Source organism: Eleutherodactylus coqui, chromosome 9, assembly GCF_035609145.1.
Source record: "Eleutherodactylus coqui strain aEleCoq1 chromosome 9, aEleCoq1.hap1, whole genome shotgun sequence".
Lineage (NCBI taxonomy): Eukaryota > Metazoa > Chordata > Amphibia > Anura > Eleutherodactylidae > Eleutherodactylus > Eleutherodactylus coqui.
The window spans coordinates 35,538,156-35,556,251 of NC_089845.1; the positions used below are offsets into that span (position 1 = coordinate 35,538,156).

General features: G+C 43.5%; 1 protein-coding gene across 1 annotated transcript in view; it reads right to left on the bottom strand.

Annotated features, from left to right (window-relative positions):
- LOC136578989 (dynein axonemal heavy chain 5-like) overlaps positions 1-18,096 on the bottom strand; it is a 363,128-nt gene that overhangs the window by 224,713 nt on the left and 120,319 nt on the right. The window contains exons 36-42 of the mRNA XM_066579223.1: positions 16,381-16,534; positions 11,828-12,094; positions 9,162-9,290; positions 6,361-6,576; positions 5,365-5,511; positions 3,332-3,504; positions 1,248-1,426 (exon numbers count right to left, since the gene is read on the bottom strand). Coding sequence (XP_066435320.1) covers positions 1,248-1,426; positions 3,332-3,504; positions 5,365-5,511; positions 6,361-6,576; positions 9,162-9,290; positions 11,828-12,094; positions 16,381-16,534 — 1,265 coding nt within the window. The remainder of the gene's footprint in view (positions 1-1,247; positions 1,427-3,331; positions 3,505-5,364; positions 5,512-6,360; positions 6,577-9,161; positions 9,291-11,827; positions 12,095-16,380; positions 16,535-18,096) is intronic.

Here is an 18,096-nt window from a genome sequence, read left to right on the forward strand (position 1 = left end):
CTGCAATTTTCCCTCTGCGAGCGGAAAATTGCAATTGATTTCCGCTCATGTGCAGGAAAAAGCGCTTTTTCATAACATGCTATGAGCGGTATTTGCTGCAGAATCCGGTCTTGTGCAGCCGCCTTAGGTAGATGGGAACTTGCGACTACCACCGTGAACTGTTGAAAACCAGATCCAAAACCAGCAGATTGGAGGAACATTGGTAGAGAAGAACAACAGCAGGTAATATATAGCAACCTCTGATTGTGGGAAGAGATTTGGACCGGAGGGTCGCTTTCATATATAGTTGCACATTGTGTTTCCTTGGCCCAAGTGCATCTTAAGTTGCCAACTCTCCACCCAAGCCCTCAGCTTCCCCCAATCCCTCTGTAATATATTCTCCTCCTATGCGCTGTTTATCCTGCAGAGCCTTATATCACCTGTAAATATTACAATTCTACCCTGTAAACCTTCTACCAGGTCATTACTAAACATACTGAAAACAAGAGGGCCCGATACCGCCCCCTGTGGCCTCCAGCTGGTAACTGCGACCCAATGTTACATTTACTATTACCCACTTTGTTTCCAATCGCTGAGCCAGATACTAATCCAATAACATAGATTTCCCCTTTCTCATTTTATATAACACCTTTCTATTGAAAGACTTTGAGAAGTCTAGATCCATACAGCCACAGCCTCAACCCCATCCGGTCTGCAACTTACCTATTCATAAAAGCTGATCAAATTAGTTTGACAGGACCGATCTCGCAAACCCACGCTGACCCCTTTTTGAATATTGGTATCACATCTATGTGCCAAACTCGTGGCACAGACTCTGTCATTGGTTACTGCACTTTGAGATAATTTGTGTTGATATGACAGCAAGTGTGTTAACTACGAAAGTGCAAATGAGTTTATTTACCTAAAATGACATTTTTGTACTGAAAAATCCATCTAATGCGGTGACCACTAGGGGGCTAATTTTCAGTGCACTGTCTACTTTCAAGTCAAGTATATCTCTAGTAACAGACAGAAAGATGGATAACGAGAAGTGGAGGAGGGTGATGACTTATGCTGTTTCCATAGAAGTCTATGAAGAGTAGAGAGGAGGGGGAGGAGGAGAGAAGCAGAGATACACAGAGACATGCTGTTAAAGGTTTTAATTCCATTTTTGCTAGTTGGCCTTGTTACAGAATTTATCACATTGGCTAGAACATAAGCACCATTTATTTTAAAAGTCAGTGATCTTTTAAATGCTAGAAACATACCTTTGTAGATACGGCCCAGACCTCTATAGTCCATCTGATCAGAGCAGTTGAAAACTACCACATATTTCCCAAGACACTTGCCCATGTCTTTGGTAGTTTCAGTCTTTCCAGTGCCGGCAGGTCCTGCTGGTGCGCCCCCCATGCTCATCCCCAGAGCTTGAGCGAGAGTGATGTAGCATCTGTAGAAAGCAGACAGCGTTTATTGAAAACTAGACTGTAAAATGTAATACCAGTAGAGATGAGCGAACGTACTCGTTTCGAGTAATTACTCGATCGAGCACCGCGATTTTCGAGTACTTCCGTACTCGGGTGAAAAGATTCGGGGGCGGTGTGGCGGAGCGGGGGGTAGCAGCGGGGAACAGGGGGGAGCCCTCTCTCTCTCCCTCTCCCCCCCACTCCCCGCTGCAACCCCCCACTCACCCACGGCGCCCCCCAAATCTTTTCGCCCGAGTACGGAAGTACTCGAAAATCGCGGCGCTCGGGCGAAAAAGGGGCGTGGCCGAGTAGGTTCGCTCATCTCTAAATACCAGTAAATGGGAGAATGTTACCTAAAGTGATTTTTCAATAGTCATTCACATAATACCTCGACTTCTCTTGGAGGAAGTACTGCCTTTTGAAACTAATTTCTCTAGTACCTCTTTTGGCACCAATGTAAGAATCACAATAACCAATCCATTAGCATACACTGTACAGAGGTGTACGGCACGGCGAGGTTTCATTGTGTTAGTGTACTTATATACGGAACGACTGTCGGGCGCTTAGGCAGCCAACAGTCATCCCAGCTAATATTGCCCCTGTGCGTTCAGTGAATGGAAGTGGAGTGTGCCGGGGGTTCTTCTACGGCCGCCATTCACAGTGAACAGGAAGTTGCTCATAGATGAGCGACTACCTGTTTATGCTGAGTGAGACGTCGCTCATTAGCTGCTTCTTTTCACTATCGACTAATGAGTGATTTGGACTAAACGACCTTGTTGGATTCCACCTTTGCATGGGATAACTATTGGTCAAAATTGCTCATTTGAGCGATTTTTTTCTTCGGCTGATAGTAATCCTGCGTAAAAGTAACCCAAGTTCATTAAATGATCCATCTAATTGTCGGAGCGTTCTCGTCTAGAGCTCTAAATGACTCCTTCAGTTTTAGCTTCTCTTGCTTGTAATATGTCTCATGGCTCCTCCATATTAGCAGTCTGGCTGCCTGCATGTTTAGGATGAGGTGTATATATCCTTCCTCTTGTATCAGTAAGTATATGGCCCCTTCTGGGATTGTTTCCGTCTGTTTATATTTCCCTTTTCAGTGGTTTTAACAGTCTTAGGCCGGGCTCACACGAGTGTAAGATTACCGCACAATACGCGCACAATGTCCGTGCGTGTGATACACGGTAATTCGGAGGCAAACAAATACATTGCCTTACGCTGTTTCGCTCACATTTGCGTGGGCGCAACATGAGAGAGTCCATTGTTCTCTATGGACACATCGTCAACGCTGCCCATATGCAATTACATTGCTTCACAACGGCGCAGGTAATTTGACTCATGCTGGTTAATAAATCTGACACATCTTTAGACTATCTGGTCTAACGGCCTTTTTACACGAGCCGATAAATCATTCAGTGCAAACGTCAACTGACTGACGAACGAGAAAAACTGAACCATGGAATGGCCCATGTAAACAGGTAGTCCTGTTTATTGTGAATGGAGGTGAGTGCATGGAAACAATCCCTGGCCCACTCCGCCTCCATCCATTGAGCAATGCTCGTTTCTATGTAAGGGCACAGGAACAATTATTGCTAAGACAACCTGCCGGCATCTGCACCCCATTTTAGGCCGTGCCCCATTTTCTGAAAAGCCACACCCCCTCCCCATAAAGCCACACCCCTTTGTCCGACACAGCAAAAAGATGTCTAAAAATGTCCAAAACAACCTTGATATGGTGCAAAGCATACAAGACAATTTTCTGGTGTAGTTGCGCATTTTCAGTAGTAAATCTTCCCCTTTGGGTTGCAACAGATTATTTTTTACTGATTATACTGTAGATATGAAATTCCTCCGATACGTCCTCACAGCCCATGCCACGTATGTTTCACCTGTCAGTCAGAGGCGTGATGACCAGTCTGTCCGTGCAGCCCAAGTATTCATTGCAATAGCTAAATTCAACATCTGTAATTTGGATGATACATTTGTCTAAATCGTCAATGAAGAAAAATCTAGACTGTTTTTGCCACTCAAAGTCTGAAGCAGATCGGATGTTCATGCGGACCTGGAAAAGAAAAGGAATCACAGCTTAGACCACTGGTGCCCACCCCGGGGCGCAGGAGGCACATGTGGCTTGATGCAGTATGACATCTACATTAGAATACACTGCAGCCATTTCATATTCCCGGAAAAAGGGCCAATCTGGAAGGATTTAGGACAGTGAATCAAATTTTATCTGCAAATTAAATTTCATGATTTTGTGTTTCTGCATGTAAATGTTGGCAGTTTGATGGCCGATTACTTCTAATAGAACACTCTGAACCGGGCTGTCATGGCAATACGTTGACAAAGAAGAAGTGAAATAATTATGTGTTTGTTACCAAAGTGGTGCCAAATATAAGAGCCCAGTTCCCAAAATTAAAAATGATCACTTTTATTCTCCTTAGAGGAAGAAATCATAATATAAAAAGCAACAAAAATGAACAAAGCTCCTCCCCTTCCAGTGCGGGGACACATGTATCATAACATAGATGCCCTAGCAGAACGCCACCGTGTGATGCCACATTGTGCCCACATGATAGGATACGGAGGCTTCCTAAAGCCACAAGAAATAATCCCCGTTCTCCATTTCTGCACTTGCCGCCTTCTTCCTATCTGCTATAGTCTTAGCAAAAAACAATTTACACCCAACTGCTTTACCAGCATGTACAGATGCCACGTAGATGCCAGGTAACGGAGACAGGCTTAACCCTTTGCAATCCAATTTTGGATTCAGGGTTTCCTAGAGAGCTTTCTCTTTCTGCCATTATACAATGACGCCATCTGCTGGCTAGAGCCAGTACTGAGGTATGGGAAATGCTGGAGAGGCCTCCGACAACAGAGCGGCCAGTAATATACAGTAAAAATACCCTGTCGGGCGTCTTCCGACATCGGAGCCGTACAGCCTTCAATCAGAATGTCTGAAGACGTCAGACAGCGGATTGGAAAGGGTTAAAACCTTATTGGAGATCTCTGTTTTGCGCAGTCATAGCAGCAAGTAAAGTGCGCATATCTGCTATGTTTATACTCGGAGCATTAGAGGATTATGTTACATGGTGATCATAGTTGGTTATACAGCTACATTACAATATCACGAGAAAGAAATGAGGAAAGTTGCTTTTTTCAGATTTTGTGTCCATTTTCCTATATAGTGTGGATGAATCCAAAATGCTTTAATGACCTTTTGGTCATAAAAGGGTTAAACGTGGAGAAATAGACAATCATGAAAGTTTAATTTGCGGACAAATTGTTAAGTTTGAAATGTGATACACTGGCATTACACCACCCAAATTGGTAATGTTGTAGGGTGGACAAAAATATGGAAACCCCGTACAAAATGCATGGGATTTTAATCATTAGAACTGAGCTGCTTTTGACCCCTGCTTTGCTGAAAGCTTTCCCGCCAAATTTGTGTTTACTTCACCTCTTGCCCTGCTCTAGGTGGTTTTGGGAACCGGCTGGTAACCGCAGCTGGATGCCTCAAGCGCCTGACCAATGGAACCTTGTTGCTCGGGGAGATGTTCACTTCCATCCGGCAGCATCTGTGTCATATGACCTCCACTTACAATCAGTCTCTACATGTCTTATTGAAATCTGATTTAGAATCCCGTGTAACATAAGGCATGTATTTCATACGGTGCTTCCATATTGTTTGCTACCCCCTATAATTCGCATATCTCCTTTTTGAAAATTAAAATTTCTCCAGGGAGTCGGGGAACATCATAGCAGCTGAGCTCAGGGAAAACAGAGACCCTTAGAGATGCAACTTGTAGAATGTGAGAACTGCTGACAAATGTTTGATACGGGTGATATTGTGGTCATAAATGAGAAATACGCTTTACAACATCATCCTTTTTTAACTCAATAACAGGAAAATTCAACTAACCAGATCATCAAAGATGTCCTTCTGGTGCACATGAATGGTGATCAGAGTCTCATACTTGGTTCTTTCCATCTTGGTCAAATCCTTTGTGGTCATATCAATCAAATCATTTAGTAGATCAAGGAATCTCTGATTTGTTGTCTGCATAACCTTTACCAAAGAGACAATATGGTGGTCAACAAGGAGCACCTTCTAGATCTCCACAAAGTCCATACACATTTTATTATTAAACCCATGAGGACAAGACTACTTTGGGCCAACGCGCATTTAGACCTCTTTGTCAAAAGTAGAGAGGATCATTGCTATGTTCTTACAGCATTTTTTGCTATTTGTACATTTATACATCCATACTTTGTTTAAGGGCTTATTTACACGAGCGTTTTCACGGACAGCCGATATACGCTCCCATCTAAGCAGTCCCTCCTTCCCTCCCCCTCACTGGCTCTCTCCTCCAGTCTGGCGTTTGCAATGGGAGGGGGTGGGGCGGAGCTAAGTTCTGCTATGTCCAGCCCACTCCCATTGCTGGCTATGGACAAGGGGCGGGGAGGGGCAGGAGCTTAGCTCCACACCATCCTCCCCACCCATTGCCAAACGTTCAGAGGGGAGGAGAGAGGCAGAGATCCGGTGAGGGAAGGGGGGGGGGAACGGCTTAGATGGAAGCGTATATCGGCCGGCTGTGAAAACTGCGACTGATATATGCTTGTGTATATAAGCCCTAAAATATATATACACATACTGCGTGCGGCCTCTCTTTTCTCTACTTTACATTTTATATGATTATTGTGATCCCACCTATGATTGATTTTTGAATGTGTTGTTCCTAATATGTGGCTATAGTGTATTGTATAATATAAGATATATAGTATGTAGCGCTCACTCCATTCTTTTGTGCTATAGTATATTTACGAATACAGTTTGGAGAATTGTATATTTTATAATATATAATAATTGGGACACAAATTAGAAGAAACAAAGACCTTCTTGGCAACAAGCGATCACCTTTTTGTCTGTCTTGGAAATATTTAAGGCATCTTCGGCATCTCTGGTCCAGATCATCTGAATTCCAAGCAGACCAATCTGTGCCGGGTACATGGCCTGGAACTCATACAGCTTGAAGCCGGAGTCACTGATGGCGATCGATGCCTGTCTGATTATGGTGTGCAAGGTCTTCTTCACTCCATTCAGGAGAATTCCCAGCCAGGTCTCCACATTTCCCTAAATATAAAGGCCAGTCAGCAATAAGCGCTCATCTTGTACAAGTAGTTAGACAACATATAAAGTAAGTGATTAACTTCTGTACATATTCTCTGAGCTGCACCATTTACACATTTATGATTCCAGTTAATGGACTTCACCTTCAAGTGAAAGTTCAAACCACTCATATGAGTGTCAAGTGCTGGGAAACTTGGGTGTTGTATGTTTTAGAATGTGACCGAGTTCAGAGTTATTCAGTCTTACACAAATAAAGCGTATTAAAATGAGATGTAATGTACTTTCTGATCAGAACAATGCATGGCTCTTTAAGTGCGTCAGAGCTGCGCTCCCACACAGTAAAAAAAAACAAAAAAAACCCGCAACCGAACCCGGTACAAGCAGCCGACAGTCGCATGAACTTGCCAATAATGTAATAATGTTACAAGTGCGGCTGGATGGAGCTTCAGCTGCAAGTGTGTTTGCTGTGGGAGTGCTTCCATAGGGACCTTTCACACGGCACGGAATTAGTCCGCGCAGACGTTTCTGCGTCACAGTATGTGCATGGGTCTCCATTGGGAAGAAGGAATTAAATTACCACCAGAGGCTAATCTCCTGCGGGAACATACAGATCACAACAAAACCCAGACTACTGTATAAAAATGATAATAGAACCACATTTACTACATAGATACATTAACAGATTCAAGCTAACTACATGGATATGGTAACAGAACTGAGCTTACTACATAGATACAGCACCAGATCTGAGCTTGCTGCATAGTTACAGTGCCAGAACCAAGCTAACTATATAGTTACAATAACAGATCTAATCTCCCTACATAGGTACGGTAGTAGAACGAAGCTTGCTATATACATACAGTACAAGCATCAAGGTTACTACATAGACATAATAACAGAACCAAGAGAAACTCAGTACCAGAACCAGACTTACTACATAGACACTGTACCAGAAGCAAGCTTACATTTGCCTCGGTCAAAAAAATAAGTTAATCCACCATCACTGTAAAAAAATGAATCCATCAAAAACAGCATATAGAAATGCCGGAGCTGAAGCCCGCAGGGCTGTAAGGGAAGGTGGCCATGATGGGGTTAATTATCAAAGTGCATGTTGGGTAATGGGGGATGAAAGTGGGGATTTAGTGAGGAAAAGTGCGCGAAAGACAGGGGGAGGAGACAGTTCCAAAAACTGAGGGAAAAGAAGCAAGAAGAAGGACCTGGAGCAGAACAGAAGAGTCCCACCTGCCCTAGGGAAAAGGACTTTGGAGATTGCAACAATTGTCATAGCAGCGGTCAGGGGGAGGGGTCCTTGAAGTCAGCATAAAAGTGTGGTGGGGGGAATACAGGGGCTAGATAGCTACCTTCCCCCGTTTTTGAATAATTAGTAGGTGGTACTGTTGCCACTTGGCTTTGACAGGGCTGTGCCCTGCAAAGATAGTTGGAGTGGCTAGCCTGGGTATGAGTAGCTGGCCTCGGTGTCAGGAGGTCGGCGACTAGAGGCTAGTTGGTGAGTGGTGGGTCTCCCGAGTTAGGCGACTTGCGGCGGGAGGCGTGGTTTGGGAAATAGGGTCTTCCAAGTCGGTTGGTAGGCGACAAGAGGCAGTTAGAACTATTTCCCTGGTTGGTGAGGCGACAGTAGTTTTTCGGGGCTCCAAGGCTCTCTCCCAAAATTTTTCCTATTGGGGTTGAAGGTTTTATATATTCAATGTTATGTTTGTGATAAAATTGTCTGATGTGGCCACATTAATCCAAAGCAAGTTGTAAATGGTTATTTAGGTACGATGGATTCTGAGGGGTGGTTACAGCAGAGACGATTCCGTTATACCCGAGTCAAGTAAACATAAAGTTGCATTCCATTTTTGTAGAAAATTGTACCCCAATATATTTGAAAACCTGATACAAAACTTGTCTAAATTACAGATTTTGAAGGAATGCCACAAACCTCTGCGATGGACTTTTACGTACAGGTAGCAGCACACATAGCAGTGCAACTTTAGGCTAATTTCACATGGGCGAGAGTGATATCGGGCGGTAAAACTCGACCTGATCTCGCGCTCGTGCACATGCGATTTCACGGTGATGTGAGGAGTTTTTCTGCCTCTCATCACTTCAGGGACGTAGTGTTTTTAATGACGTATTACAGTCTGCAAAGTATAGATTATAATAACTCTCATTTATTGTTAACACTTATTACAAGTTTACGTGTTTCTATGCCTCGAAAAGCACGCTAAAGAAGGCATTTGCCAACCACAGGGCCATTTTCATCGATGGATACGTTCTCACGGGTTTCTCAAATGCATTTTTTGCAGGAAACTAAAGTGGGTAACATGTAAGAGCGCACCCGACCATCATCCTGCGGGGTCTACCGTCAGTACCCCGAGTCAGTGAGCACCGTAACACAAAGCGCTAGATGTAACCCCCTATAGAAGAAGTAGCAGAAGAGAACAAATGTTCAGCAAAATATTTACAAGAAAATGAAGGAGATTCACAAATAATCAGTTTTGACATCTGACTTTATAAAAGAATTCTGGACTGGCGATAACATGTGATTCCCCAGTGGACGCTCTACTCTTCTGGCCTAGCCTCACCTGGGCGTTCACCGGCTCAATCAGATTCACTCTTTCTCCTTCTTGGGATTCAAAATACAAAATCTGATCGTAGTTCTTGTCATGAAATCCGACTCTGTTGACATTGTCAAACAAACTTAGAAGATGAGCCTGGAAAAGCAAAATGAAACAAACATGTGACAACGGGCATTATGGAGCAGGCTCAGGAGGTGAACATGTGCCATACACTGCCTGTGCAGTCTGTATTATACAGCTGATATCTGCCTCAATGGGTGAGAACAGAGAGAACTCCGAACCAGGTTGCATAACCCTTGTATGCTGTCGTTAATAGTTTGATATCAAGCTCCTTCTGAAACCCCATTGCCACCCCCTACCCTCCAAAAAAAGAATTGGTAGGGGCCACTGGGTTGTCATGGCAGCTGGGGCCAAATAATGTCCCCCATGCTCATCATGTTAGTACACCTATTTGGCAAGACTTAATAGGATAATGCTGACAAATACAATACGCCGCATTACAGAAGTATTGCAGTGTATTATATAAGCAATCAAGCAATTGCATGTTCCTCCAACGGGACTTTGGAGAAAATTTGGTTGAAAAAATAAACAAAATATTAAAAGCTTAGAAAACCCTTTGCCATTTATTACAAAAAAAAGTCTAAAACAACAAGAAAGTTAAGCATAATTGGCATCGCTTCATCTGTATAACTCTGAGCTATTAAAATGTTAGGTTCTTTATCCCTGATGGTAAACACCATAAAGGAAATAAGTAAGCAATGTCACAATTGCTGGTTATTGGTCACATTGCCTCCCAAAGAGTGGAATAAAAAGTGATCAAAAAGTGATATCAATAAAATCTATGCACAAAATAGGCCCTCGCACCACTCCATCAACAGATAGAGTTATGGGGCTCAAAATATGGTGCCAAAGTAAATGTATTAATTTTAGATTTTGCTAAAGTACTAAAACATAAACTATCTAAATTTTGCATTGCTAATATACTGATTTGCAGAACTCCATAAAAACACCATGACCGCCGGAAAAAAAAAAATCCAAAAGCCCTCCAAAGTTCTGCAATTACTTTTTTTCCATTACACCCCAGAAAAAATATAGTTAAGGTTTCTGAATACATTATATAGTATATTAAACGGTGTCAAAAATAAAGTAATATTAAAAATATAAACAAAAGTTAAAAATACAATTCATTCCCCAAAAACAAACTCTCAGATGCCGACTAAAAAAAAATACACTGAGTCTTGGAAGTCGAGGATGAAAGAATGACTATGTTGCCACCAAAAATGGTGGCAAAGGGAAGGGAATAAAATTAAAGGTATTTCCATGTTCACATCTATCACATTTTCCCAAAACTAATGAATCCTCAGAGACATTCATATATACCACATATACTCTAGTATTAGCCGACCCGAGTATAAGCCGAGTCAATAAGTTTTACCACAATAAAGCTTATTGACTCGATTATAAGCCTGGCTATACTCGAGTATATACTAGGTAAAAAAAAAAACCTCCATACTCACCTCACAGCTGGCGTCTGTGTCTGTGCGGCAACCTGCCTGAAATCTCCCCGCTGTCATCCCCACCGTCCTCTCTGCTCGGGTCTGTCATCTCTGTCAGTGCTGTGTAAGTAAGCGCTGTGATTGGATTGAGCGCCAGCCAAACACAGCCGGCACTTGATCCAATCACAGCACTTACTTACACAGCGCTAACGGCGGGGGATTTGAAAGCCGAGCAGGGAGATGACAGCGGGGAAAATTCTAAAGCAGCTTGCGATTAGCTGTGAATGATCAAGCGCTGTCTGTGATTGGCTGGCGCTCGATCCAATCACAGCGTTGACGCCAGGGGATGACAGAGCCGAGCAGAGAGGACGGCGGGGGATGACAGTGGGTAGATTTCCAGCAGTTTGCCACATCGCCTCTGGGAACACAGGAATTTAAGCAGCTTGCTGCACCACCGCCGGGGACACAGACGCCGGTTGGGAGGTGAGTATGAAGGGTTTTTTTTTAACCCTTCCCTGACTCGAGTATAAGCCGAGGGGGGCTTTTTTAGTACAAAAAAATGTGCTGAAAAACTAGGCTTATACTCATTTCTGACTCCAGTGGCTACTAGGTGTTTCAAACCGTTGTCTAGCACAGATACTTGACTTATAGACCTATAGAAAGACCAACAGATTCACTGATCTGCTTCTAATTTTTCACATTTTCTTTAGAATCTACTAGAATGTTTCCACCTCTGAACACTGCTTTATGTAACATATGCCTTTACAAATGATAATGTTCCATCTCTAGAGATGAGCGAATATACTCGTTTCGAGTAATTACTCGATCGAGCACCGTGATTTTCGAGTACTTCCGTACTCGGGTGAAAAGAGTCGGGGGGCGCCAGGGGGGCGTGGCAGAGCGGGGGGTAGCAGCAGGGAACAGGGGGGAGCCCTCTCTCTCCCTCTCCCCCCCCCACTCCCCGCTGCAACCCCCCACTCACCCACGGCGCCCCCCGAATCTTTTCAACCGAGTACGGAAGTACTCGAAAATCGCGGCTCTCGGGCGAAAAAGGGGCGTGGCCGAGTAGGTTCGCTCATCTCTATCCATCTCCTTTCGCTTTATTGACATTGTATAAGATATTGTTTCCAGCAATTGAGAAAAAAACCCTGAAAATGTGTTTTTTAAATGTATTACCTGAATAGTGTGCGAATCTGATGCCTGTCCAAGTATCTCCAAAAGGGCCGGATCGGAAACAAAGAAAAAGCGGGGAAATATTAAGCGTTTCTTTTCCAGGTATCCAGTCAGTGATTTCTGACACATCTCCAGCTGCTCCAATAAGTGTGGCAACAACTGCGCCAATGTTTCATCGCCAACGCAGCACTGAACTATGTTGGGAGTCTCGTGGGCCCTCTGCATGATTTTCTGCCAAGACTTATCAATGTTCTGGAACCTCTTGGCTTCCTGAGAAAGTCAAGTCACAATGTCAGTGCCGTCTCAAGGTGGTGCCGATACAACGGATAGATAATTAAAGTTGCAGGCTAATTAAACATGAATACTTTGTTTCTAACCTGCCAAGAAAATGACAAGTGGAATTTGAATGGCAGCAATGTGTAACACTTCTGCTTTCTGTAGGCGTTAGAACAAAGTAGGGAAAGTGGCCACGGCCAAAACTGCTATATGACTGCACCACCAGCCACAAGTCTCACTTGACCAGGACATGATCCAGAATGTTCACAGATGTGTAGCTTGAGGCCGGATGCACATGAACGGGTCATTTCTTCTTCTGTACTGCGGATGGTCCGGCCGGCGAGCTGTCGGACATGCACAGTACAGATTTTTTTTTTCAAATGTTTATTTTTCCCGCGCCGTCGGTAGGCAATGACGCAGGTCTCGTGACCTTTTTTCAATGTCAAAAGCGGATAGGCTGCGGATCATACGACTTCCATTGACCTCAATGGAAGCCGCTTGTGTGGAGCCACGCAAAAATGGAGCATGCTGCGATTTTTCCTCCATGAGCAAAAAAAATATAGTCGGTGTCCACTCATGTGAGCGGACATGCGGATGCTCCTTTGGTTTGAATTGATGTGGAATGCCGTGGATTGTTCACGCGGGAGACGATAGCCAATTCCGCAATTCAAACCCGGTGGTGAGCAGGGGGCCTAAAAGAAATCTTTCACCTATTTTCAGCCATATCTAAGCTTATGGGCTGAAAGTAGGTGACCCGATGATTCTGCGATGTCAGTGTTATACTTACCTCCCATCTTTCCCCTGATGTCCCACTGCAGTGAGCAGTACGTAACTTGTCCACCATGTTAGGCCTCACATGGAATACTGTGTACAATTCTGGTCACCGGTGCTCAGGAAGGATGTTGCAGTGCTTGAGGGGGTTTAAAGAAGGGCAACTAAACTAATAAATGGAGTGGGAGCACTGGAATACCCAGAGAGGCATCAAAACTGGGATTATTCACCCTGGAAAAAAGACAGTTAAGGGGCGATCAAATAAGTATGTATAAATACATGAGGGGACAAGACAGGGATCTCTCCCAGGATCTGTTTATACCCAGGACTGCGACGGTAACAAGAGGGCATCCGCTACGTCTAGAAAAAAGCAGGTTTCATCACCAACAGAGAAGGGGGTTCTTTACTGTAAGAGCAGTGAGACTGTGGAACTCTCTGCCTGAGGACGTGGTGATGGCAAAATCCATACAGGAGTTTAAGAGGGGACTAGATGTCTTTCTAGAGCAGAAGGATATTACAGAATATAGACATTAGGTGACCAGCGGGGTTGTTGATCTCAAATGTTCATCCAGGGATTACTCTGACTGCCATTGTGGAGTCAGGAAGGAATTTTTTCCTCCAAATGAGCTAAATTGGCTCATTTTTTTTATGCCTTCCTCTGGATCAACAAGGTGTGAGAGGGGAGGGGGTTGAAACAGACTGAACTAGATGGACATTCTCTTCATTCGGGCTAACATACTATGTTACTATGTATGTTAGTTCCAATTTTATAATAGGTGGACTATTTAGCAGTGCCGCTGAATGCATTGAGTGGTGGCTTTCAGCGCTCACACTGGGGGAACAAAGGGGGCAAGTATAACACTTACATCTCCGAACTCAGAGGGTCACATCCTATTAGCCCATAAACTTAGCTCATATAACTAAAAGTAGGTGACCAAGTCTCTCTAAAGCACCTGATCCCTTGTCCTACCATTACACTAACTGAATTTAACACTGTACTCCCTCAACCGGTTGGTAGCTCCTTCTTGTATTACTCCATAAATGTGCGTTACTGGTATGCCATCACAACACTGCGCTACCAACTTATCCTGCTGCTGCTGCCGACATACCAGCTCTTTATATCTACACTGAAAGTAACTTCCAGCGGCTCTTTCTGACCTTTATAAGCAAGGACTTGCTTTATCTGTATTACGTAACAGCTTCATTTTCTTTAATCCTCATTTTCTATGACTTTGGTTGACATTTTGCGACTTTGGAACCAGTTATCAGTATTCCATAGAGTCATGGTTTCAATATACAATATTTTCAACACACATTGGTCGCCTCAGAAGATATTAATATTGTATGTTGAGGGGCCGCTGTATTGCAATGGTCAGGAAAGAGGACTATAATGCAGTTCCAGCTGTTCAGATACACGTACAAACTCTAAAGAAGAGCAGAAACAAAGGCTCTACGGAAAGACCCGTCACACTGATTGTACAGGACGCTGCTGGAGAAATCAGGACATAACACTCGGATCACAAATCAGGAACTAAATATGTGATCCGTGATGATTGCGGACGGAAGAACCCGCTGCTTTGTTGAACAAGGCGAATCCTCTCTAATGTCTGATTCACTACATTCATAGTCCAAGGCCAAAATAATTGTGACCCGGAGCTTATGTCATTGTACGCTTAGTTTCCATAGTAGGAATATTTTGTAAGGTGAAACATGTGATTCATAATTGTATATTTCTGTAAGACGCAATCCTAGGTCTGTTCATACATACAGTACATGTTATAGATGCGGTTACTAAGACGACATGTAGCTCGCCTACAAAACCTGCACAAGGGGCATCCAACCTTGGGATGTCTCCACCGAGAGAACATATGTGACCAGGACCATCGTGTAGCTTTCTTTCTCCCTTCTTTCCGTGGGCTCTTACAGATCCACCAACTTACCGTCATCACACACTTGTTTTCTATATTGAGCCGCCTTCCCTCTTGCTTCTAAAGTACTTTGAGTTACTCCGTTCAAACTATTCCGCTACTTGCAGAACTCAGACTGCTTTTCTCCGAGTTGTCATTACATTCACAGTTTGGTGGTGCCGTTTATCTTACCGTTACACACAGTTCATTGTAAGTTATTCTAGGATGACCACTGATGACGGCTAGAAATACATATTACTTCAATACCTTAAGATGTCATAAAGGAAAACAAGTCCAAGGTCATACTAAGTTTGTAAGATCATTTAAAGACATTAATGATGTGTATATTGTGTAACTGCACTTACATTGTGCAGTTTTCGTTAGGCCGTCGCTCATCGTTGTCTTTCAGCATGCTGAAGGATAACAATGAGCCTTATCAGAAGTTCACAGCGGGATACAGCTGATACTATTGTTTCAGCTGTATCCCGCTCCCTGATGACAGGTGAGGTATAAGGAACGCAGCGGTCCAGCTCTGTTCTCCATTCCCCACAAGGAGCGTTCAGCTGTATAACAGCCGGCGCTCTGAGCTGAGAACACCATCCTCCGCTCAGAGCGCTCAGCTGTATAACAGCCGGGTATTGGAAGCGGGGAACAGCTGGATGCAGAAGACAAGCGGGGACACCCCATTTGTCTTCTGCATCCTCAGTTGGGAGCGCTCAGCTGTATGACAGCCGGGCGCTCTCAGCAGGGGAAAAGTGGATGCAGAGAACAAGCTGCCCCCGCTTGTCTTCTGCATCCTCCGGAGCGCAAGGTGATCACTCAACGTTTGAGCGATCATCTTGCGATGTAAATGACACAATGATTATCTCTCAAAAGTCGCTAAAAAGACATCTTTTGAGCGATAATCATGGTGTCTAAATGGGCCTTAATAGCGGACATAGTTAGACTAAACAATCTAAAAATGTGACCGATTTATTATCCAGCGTGAGTCACTGATGAGTCCGGCACATTTTAAGACTGCCTGGCCAGGTTTGCACTGTTAACTATTACACAACTTTAGTAAATTTGCCCTATGAAATCTAAGGATTTGACATTCACTTTGAGGTCTAGTAACTATTGTTAGAGATAAGAGATAAAATCAGCTCTTACATCTGGATGTTAATATGGTATATTGGGACAGATGTAAAAACATTGTCCAATAAATTCTAACCTCGACTGGACAGTCTTAAAATGCACCCGTTAATCACAGTCGCTTTGCTAAATGATAAATCTGTTCAATCTTTAGACTGTCTAGTCTAACTTTACACCTCCTATTAGTTGGCTTAGTTCCCGCCAAAAGTGCTCCAAAATTTGGCCCACAATGTAGTATTTAGGCCATGCCTCCTTTTCATGAAGCCACTCCCTTTTGTCAGATAAGACGTAAAAAGTGTCTGAAGGGGTCTACAAACACATGGACAAATGCGGTGTAAACCATGTGAGCCAATTTGAACCAGTAAACTTGGGTATTTCCAATAGTAAATCTGTATTTTTTCCTACTTCTTAATTCTTTGACACTCTGATCTCATTCTGCTTAGCTGGGGGTCCAAGAATACTGATACCCACCTGTGGAAGTTGTTTTGCTATATCACCGCCAACAAACACAGCTTCTAGGTAAATCCAAAGATTCTGTACAGTGAGCCAGTTCTCAATGATTTCTGTGGTATTGGACAATTTATGCACCCACTGCTGTATACTTGGCTTAAATGGTGCATTATATCTGTTTAAAAGAAAAAAAACACTGTCAAGTTCAAGAATTATGTCTTATGCCGGGTTCATGTAATGCCGTAATAGAGAAGAAGATGAAATAATGATAATGACAGATTATGTATAGAGAGAACAGTGCTTGATATAATGGTTGAAAGCAGAGGACTCTCCAAACTCTGCAGCGTCAGATGTGTCATAAATCCTGTTACAATGACATTACTACATATTCATATCTTTTTACTAGTGTATACACACACACACACACACACACACACACACACACAAAAACAGAGAAGTCCTGAATAATATAAGACCTGATATATCACTGGAGGGCAAGATGACTGGGCTCAGGCTGTAGCCAGGCATTCAGGCTGTAGAGATTAGAGAGAACACCTGAGGGTGTGGGAAGAAGTGAGATAAAAGGATCAGTTCCTGCCACCCTCAGGGAGAAGTTGCCTGCCAGCCAGAGTGAGAGGCTGTAGGAGCCATCAGGCACTTGGAGCTTCAGGTCCGTGTGTACTAGTTTGCGCCCGTCACCAGGCTAACAGAGGAGGATGCCCTCTAGACGCCCGGGCAGGGTACTGTATAGTGACGGCGACCCTGAGGGTTGTGAACCCTGAGTCATTGTATGTTTCACAGGTTGTGTGCTGTATATGAAATAAATGCTGGCAAGTGCCAGAATGTCAAGTGATTCAAGTCTCTGGAGCCTTTATGCACATAGTGCCCACTCCTGCTGAAAGGCGAAGCCACAAAATATATATATATTCCTGTATTGTCAGAAAATAGAATCAGTAGATGATACAAGCGTCTGAGATGTGATAATATATGACGCACCTGCACAGGACAGAAAAAAATATTTATTTTCAGGTTGGAGAAAAAAAACAGCAAATCTGCTGGATATGAAAGGCTGAATGTCAGCGCGTTTGTATCCGGATTTCTTAGCCCCTTCACAACATCGATCAGATATGTATATAGCAGTCACAGGTGTCACACAAGCCTCGCCGTAAAGGTCAGTGTGGGAGTTCTCCCAGCTGGTAATATCGGTGGCTGCTCTTCAGATGCTCTTAGAAACTTGAGAGCTTTACAATTTTTCTTTTTCTGTCTTTCCGCTTTGAAGCAATTTTCACCAAAAGAATAAGAAGTAACCTTTCAGTAGTACAAAAGTCTGCAGCATGTGATCTTATTTATCATCAGAAACGGAAGCCAACAAGTGTAAAGGAGTCGATGACCAACATCATAATGGTGGAAAATCATAGAAAATGTTATGTGTATTCTAAAAAAATTAAACTAAATTAAATCCCATCTTAGTTGTGAAACTTGTTCGATTCTTAAACTCGTAGAGAAAAATCTGAGCTATCTAGACGACTAGACGCTTAGAATTTCAACTATATACTATCCACTGGTGTATCTATTGGGGTTGCAACTACAACCTGGCCCTCTAGCTAAGTGGGCCCATGAGCCCCCCTCACCATGCAGTCTGTTTTGCATGAATCCATGTATTATGGTCACAACCGTGGTGTTAATTGAGTGAACCGACCATGGGTGGCACTCAGGGTGGTGAGGGACGTCACACCA